The following is a 7,300-nucleotide window of genomic DNA, read 5'->3' as shown; positions in this document are numbered from 1 at the left end:
CCATGTTTACGTTTAGGAGCGTGTAACCGCTGTTCGCTAGCTTCTAGTTACTGTTGACAACTTTCAAACTCCTGTCATGCATGTCACGCGGGACCTAAAAACGCGCGGTTAAACGTGACCTACTTTTTTCTTTTTCTCTTTTTTAAATACTTTTTTGTGGACGTGTTGGCAAGGATTCATGATATAGGCTGTAGTGTACATTTAATAAAAAATATAACACACACATAAAAAAAAACTTTTATTTAAAAAAAAAAAAATCTACACTCCTCGCGATCGACTTGGGATCAGTCCGCGGTCTACCAGTAGACCGCGATCGACTGGTTGGGCACTGATGCTCTACACTGAGCACTCCCAGGTCACTCAGTCGCTCATCAAAAATGGTTGTTCGTAGGTGGTTCTTGATCAGTTTCAGGGTGGAAAAACTCTGTTCACAAGAAGCATTGCTTACAGGTATTGCGATGGCAATTTTGCACAACCGAAAAAGTTCATGGAACACTTCTTTGAAAGGTTCCAGAAACACTGTGAACTCCAATATGCTGGTGAGGCTTTGCATGCCTTCTTTGCTTTTCCTCTCCAAAATCCTTTTGGCTTGGTGCAGCTCATGCCTCAGCTCATCCAAGTGACTCGTAGATCTCTGCGAATGAAAAAAGAGGTTACTCTTGTAGAAAGCTGTTGCTGTTAGGATGGAGTGTTTGAACACCTCTCATTATGTTGGAGTTGGGCTTGGAGAAACGTTTCTGTAATTCCCCTATAACATAGTCAAGGATTGGATAGAAGATGTTCTTTCTAAAACCATCCTCGTCATCTTGGTCAGTTCTATGCATGCCAACAGTGGATGTCACTACAGATCCTTCTAGTCTAGAGCTGGTCTTATGTTGACTTTTTTTCACACTTTCAATGCTGATATTAAACTTTTGAGCTGCGTTTAAGATTTCTCTCCATAGGTCATCACAAAATGATTCTTCTCTGTAATTCTTAAATGTGTCCTGAAGTGCTTCAATAAGCTTAACAGCTCTCGCTAGGTCTAGTGACGGTGACTGAAGCATATCAGATAGAAGCTTGGTGTCACCCAGCACTTTGCAGAATATTGCAAGAAGCCCAATGAAAGGCAAGTCAATTTGGGCAAGAAGACCCCGTGCCTCCACAGACCGGTCCCCACTTCTCTCTTCAGTAATATTTTCAAGGACACACAGCACTGCAGGTAACCTGTCCATTATATTACGGCAGGCAAAGTACCTGCATGCCCATCTTGTGTCGCTAAACTTCTGACGCTCTCTAGGCTGACCTCCATACATTTCTTGCTGAACTTCAAGCCATTTGTGGTGAATGTACGAGCCTGACATGAAGACATATAGTTTCTCTAGCAAAGAAAAGAAACATGAGGCCTCAGGTAATGACTTGATTTTTTGGCCTGCCTGCTTGCCTTCACTTTAGACAGGACTGGTATCTGATATCTGTGTTCACATTAATTCCCGCCCAAAGAGATTGACGAGATCGCTTTACTTTCCAGGTGGTAGACCCTCTGTTTTTGAATGGCCTGGCTATTAAAATAATTTATATAATTCATGTTGGGTGGCCATGATTATTTAGCAGCATGGACAAGATAACAGAGATAACAAGTTCAACAGCCAGTAATGAGAGAACAGAGATGTGACCTTTGAGTCCAAATACTTTTTTATTATTAACCTGTTAAGCACTGAAGCCATTTTTGAGTTGTTTTGTCTGAGAGACACGCATAAAAGTACAGACTCATAACTCCAAAACTGTAACAAGGAGAGTCAAAAGGGAGGTATTGTTTGATAGAAGACTTTTCAAATTTTTTGAAAATATAAATTACATTACATTTGGACATTCTCCTGCTGAGAAACTGCTGATAAAAGACAAAAAATATATATATAATTTTTATTATGATTTTGCATATTTCTTGTTTGACATGGAATAACTCTGGAAGGAAATATGGTAGCTCAAAAATTCTTTTTGGTGAAGTCCCTCTACAGGTGACCTGCATCTGGATAAAATTTTGTGGTGATTGCATAAAGTACTCAAAAGTTACAGCATTCTGAACAAACGTAGCCTTTTTGTTTAGTCCTCACACATTTGAAAGGCAATAAAAAATTGTTGTTTTCTGAGTGACACACAAAACTAAAGACTCATAACTCCAAAACTATAGCAAGGAGAGTCAAAAGGTAGGTATCGTTTGATAGAACACTTTTCAAATTTTTTTAAAATATAAATTACATTACATTTGGACATTTTCCTGCCGAGAAAAGACAAAAAATAAATATAATTTTTATTATGATTTTGCATATCTTTCTTATTTGACATATAATAACTCAGGAAGGAAATAAGGTAGGTGGAAAATTCTTTTTTGGTGAATTCCCTCTACATGTGAGCTAAATCTGGATAAAATTGTGTGGTGATTGGATAAAGGAATCAAAAGTTACAGCATTTGGAACCAAGACAGGCTTTTTGTTCAGTCATTGACGCCCCCTAATGGGTATTTTTAAAATTGTTCCTCCATGGAGAATATCTTGTCATAAACGCAATAGATTATGTTCGTTTTGGGCTCATTTTAATTGTATTAGTATGCTGTAAAAAAAATGTGCCATTTTCAACGATCTGTGAATGTTTCATGAGCTGTATTATGTTTTTGGCACATTGCAGTACATAGTAAAAAAAAGTATTTTATAGATTATGAAAAAAATAAATTCTATTTATTAGCAAATAACTAAGCAATACTTAGGAGATGTTCAAATTGGCTACATTCACTATTAAGTTCAGACTCTAAGCTTTCAAATGACACCTATTTTGTGTTAATCAAGGCAATATTTTTGAAAAATATGATAATTAATATTTTCGCAGCCAGGTGGCCTCCGCGGGCGGTGCCCTCAGAGTTAGAGCACTCGTTCAGAGTTGATAGAAGTTGTTAGATGCTTTAAAAAGCTGAGATTCTAAGCTTTAAGATGATACATATTTTGTGTTATCCCACGTTTTAAAAAAGCACGGATGGCTCCGAAAACATTGGAAAACACATTGCATCCCAGAAAGATGAGAGACATGTTTATTAGCCATGCATGCATCACTTCGTGAGGTATATCTCGTGATCAACGAAATGGATCATGTTGTGTTTGGGCTCTTTGTAATCGTGAGAATCTGCTGTCAATAAAGATGTTCGATGTTTCACAATCCATGCATGTTTCATAGAGTTATGAGCCGAAACATCACATCAAAACAACATAGCATCACTGCTACTGCTACTTCATTGGTGCGCATAGTGCAACGTCATGTGTTAGAAGTCCATAAGGTATATCTTTAGATCTGAGTGATGGATTATGGTGAGTTTGGGCTCTTTTTAATCTTAACAATCTGCTGTAAATAATGATGTGCCATTTTACACGATTTATGCATGCTTCATTGAGTTATGAGTGAAATCGCGGCATTAGTGCCCCGTTGCCCCGTTGCCCCGTTGCCCCCGGTACCGGGGGCGTTGGTTATTAACAGGTTAACCATCAATAATAAATCCAATTAACTGAACAATCCGATTTCAATTTAATTTTAAAATCTCAATTAACAAAATCTAGGCCATATGCCAAACACTAAAAAGTTACAACCCATCCCTTAAAATTAATGCAGGATAAACCAAGCCTGTGGGAAGGAAAAGTAGTAAAGGGCCACTTAACCGCAGACCCACAAGCATAAACAAACCACACGTGCACTGATATCTAAATCACAAACAAATAGTTTTAGCGTGGTAAATAGAGTTCTCGACGGGCTGGGTCGGCCCGACAAACCCGACGGGACCCGCGAGTTCGGGCCGGGTCGAAAATATAAGCAAATGACTCGGGTCGGACCTCGGGCTTAGTCTTTTCCGCTCAGTGAAAAAAAAAAAAAAAGTACTAATCCTGACGCCGCTGCGTGCACGCCTTTAGCCTGGAGAAGAAGATGGAGTTGGTGAAAAGTAAACTTATTGCCGCAGGTGAATTCACCGTCGCTACTACAGGAGTGGGCAGGGCTGGACTGGGACTAAAAATCGACCCGGGCATTTTGGCCCAGACTGGCCCACTACATATAATAATAATAAACACAACCGATCTTTTCACACCCCTGAATATGTATACTAACTCCTATTAAAACCACTAATGCCATGTAGCCTAATGAGTGGGTAGGAATGAGTAAGAGTTAATAGATGAAATAACTACTAATTGTAAAATACAATCGAACTACCCCACAATGATGAATCCTAAAACAAGGTATAAGCTGCATTGGCATAGCAATACAAGTGTTTGACAGAATTTTTGGTAAATCTGTGGTGGGTGGACTTCTGTCCCTTTAGGGGGGTTCGGGGGAGCCCCCCATAAGAAAAATTTGTGCTTTTTAATGTTAAATTCATCAATCTGGTACACTTTGAGAGTTAAAAATTAAGAGCTCCAACCCATAATCAGTGTGCAAATTGAACAAAGAAAAACTCAAAGCTGTGATATAGTGTCTGTCTGCATTACACTACTGCATAATAATAGTTAATAATAATATTAATTCCATGACAGTAATAGCCATATTGTAAAACAAATGCACTGAAAAATAAAAGGAACTTTCATAATTAGTTTTGTACTACTTTCCATGCTTGAAAGAGATACACCCATGATCTTTTATTTTGGCGGAAAACATGGTTTACAAACGCGTCTCATTACAATTCTAGTAAAATGCGTGATCATCAACTATGCCGATGTGTAAATAATGCGTAACTGGGTGATGGGTTCCTACACTCATAGCCTACCCAAGTGTTCTGAAAGTTGCCTAGTTCTGCTTAACACAGTTCTCTACACTCACTCATTCTCTCCTGATCCTCCTCAATATCCTCATCAGACACTTGAAGGGCCCGTTTCTTTTTTTCACGCTATTTCTCTGCACATTCCTTGCGTTTCTTCTCCATCTCTGACTATTTTGACAGATACACACTGACACTGCACGCGCGCTCAGAGCCAAATGGGGAGGAGTTTAAAGATGTGATTGGACCAGCCCAGTGCCAATCAAGAAAAGAACCAATGGGCCACTGATCTACGTGTTTCATGGGCCGGTCTGTTAAAAAAAACCTGACTTTTTTTGTCTAATGCATTACACCGGCACAAAGATCCCAGCGCCGCCAATTACGCAAAACTAAACGAATGGGCCGCCGATGTACGAGTATTATGGGCCGTTTAGACAAAAAAAAAAATGTTTTTATATATATTTTTTAAAGAATGATCTGTATCGGCCCAAAAAGCACGTCGGCCCACCGGGCAAATGTCCGGTATGCCCAATGGCCAGTCCAGCCCTGGGAGTGGGAAAATCAGAGGTCTGGAAAGTGTTTGGAGTGGTGCTGGATTCTGATGGAAATTCTACAGATTATGTGCAATGCTCAAAATGCAAGGTGCTGATGAAATATGACAGCAAAAAAACAGGGTCGTCCAGAAGATTTTTATTTGAGGCATATTTAGTAGCCTATATAGCCTATCTATATATTTAAAGTTTGTTTCAGTTGTTTGTATCGTTTGTAGGCTATTGTTAAAAGACGTGAACATTAAAGGTTGATTTGAATTCCCGTCTGCTGGTCATGATAATACGTGTATGAGAAAAAAAGAAAAAATAGAAAATCGCGTCGGGCCGCGGGGGATCGGGTTCGGGCAGATAATTCATGTTGATGTGTCGGGTTACATCGGGTCCGGGCTTTAAAAGCCACGGGCCGGGTCGGGTTGTAATTTTCAGGTCCGTTGAGAACTCTAGTGGTAAAGTCACTCTACGCCCTCATCTTGATATCCATGCAATGAAGAAAGGGAGAAGACCCAGATGACCCAAAAGGACAGACACTGCACACAGACTGGCTCTAGAAACAAAAAAGGGAATCAAAAACTCCCTTTAAATGGTCACAAAATAAACCTCAGCAGTTGGCATAACTTTAACTTTTAAAACATACACTTAACCTAATTACAAAATACACTATTTCAACACAAAACCAACAAAATTAATAGAAAAATAAACTAAATTAAAATATATACAATAAGCAAAACAGCAGGGCCTAGACATCAGAGGTCCATTCTGAACACCACATGGAAACATAATGAAGCAGACTCTTGTCACTTTGCATGTTGACATCAACACATCACGGGCGTCGTAAGCATTTAAAATACCCAGTCATCCCGTAATCCAAAGGCGGAATGTAAACAACTCCATGTGCTACACTGCAATAGGGCAGAACACGGCATCCTCCGAAATTAGTCTCGTTAACCGCTCACACACACACTCTTGCACCAAGGAATTACGTCCCTACTCGATAGCTGTGTCTCAATTCAGGGGCTTCATCCTTCGAAGGCATATTTTTAGTGTTTCTATTATATACTGTTAATTTTTTCTAATAATAATAATATCTAACATCATCTGTAAAAAGTACATTTTTCATTAAAAAATTCAACATTTGCCTCTAAGATGAAGTGAAGTTGAATAAAAATCTAAAGTACTTTGAATTTATAATTAAATACAGAGTAAATGTATTTTGTTACATTCTACCACAGGTTGTTTGGAAAATGACGTGGAAAAAACGTCTAGGGTTACGTCTGTAGGAAGGAAACGAGACACTATGCGATGGCGACACTTTGGACAACGCCCCTCAGCGTAGCGCCTCTGAAGCATGAATGACACAGCCAACTGTGTTTGTTGTTGTGTCATGACGTAACTTGTGACTGCATATAAGGAAGCAACAAAGGGACGCCGGCACACAACAGCGCTAGCTGTGATGAAACAAGTCGCTCCCATGCAGGGGAAGGTGTGGCGAAGGGACGCAGTGTCTCGTTCCCTTCTCAGGGAACAACATTCCCTTTCGAGGGAACTCGCACTGTGTCGATGGCGACACTTTGGGGAACGAGTACCCACTATTCCACAACGAGCCCTGCCTGTCCCAGTGTGAAACTGTGCACAGGCACACTTAGGACGAGAGCACTAGAGTGCCTGGCGTAGACGGGGTGTCCAGACTATAAAATCTAATAAAAGTGTCAGGAGTGGCCCATCCTCCTTAGCACAGGATCTGTGCTATGTACCAAATTAGCTCAAAATAAATCTTAATAATCAATCATAACTTGTAATAATTAATTATGAATATTTGGATCAGTTAAGAGAATTAATTTAATGTAGTAAAATTAATATTATAATCAATCAACCTGTTCATCCCGTGAACACTGTGTTAATTGTTAATTCATTCTAAGAAATTTTAATTTCTGGGGGAGCGAAATGTCTTTCTTACTGTACAGTACTACTAAGAGCCTATTGTCAA

The 7,300-nt window shown here is 39.5% G+C and overlaps 2 protein-coding genes across 2 annotated transcripts in view; both read right to left on the bottom strand.

Annotated features, from left to right (window-relative positions):
* Positions 1 to 4, bottom strand: part of LOC143707158 (general transcription factor II-I repeat domain-containing protein 2-like) — a 1,872-nt gene extending 1,868 nt beyond the window's left edge. The window contains exon 1 of the mRNA XM_077199909.1: positions 1 to 4. This exon is cut by the window's left edge and continues 1,868 nt beyond it. Within this exon, the coding sequence (XP_077056024.1) occupies positions 1 to 4 (4 nt within the window).
* Positions 5 to 227: 223 nt separating this feature from the next.
* LOC143706795 (SEC14-like protein 1) overlaps positions 228 to 7,300 on the bottom strand; it is a 213,158-nt gene continuing 206,085 nt past the window's right edge. The window contains exon 17 of the mRNA XM_077199106.1: positions 228 to 634. Coding sequence (XP_077055221.1) covers positions 607 to 634 — 28 coding nt within the window. The 3' untranslated portion in view covers positions 228 to 606. The remainder of the gene's footprint in view (positions 635 to 7,300) is intronic.

Source organism: Siphateles boraxobius, unplaced genomic scaffold (assembly GCF_051911475.1).
Source record: "Siphateles boraxobius isolate OS27281-9 unplaced genomic scaffold, OSU_SipBor_1 41, whole genome shotgun sequence".
Lineage (NCBI taxonomy): Eukaryota > Metazoa > Chordata > Actinopteri > Cypriniformes > Leuciscidae > Siphateles > Siphateles boraxobius.
This window is presented reverse-complemented; position numbering and strand designations above follow the sequence as displayed.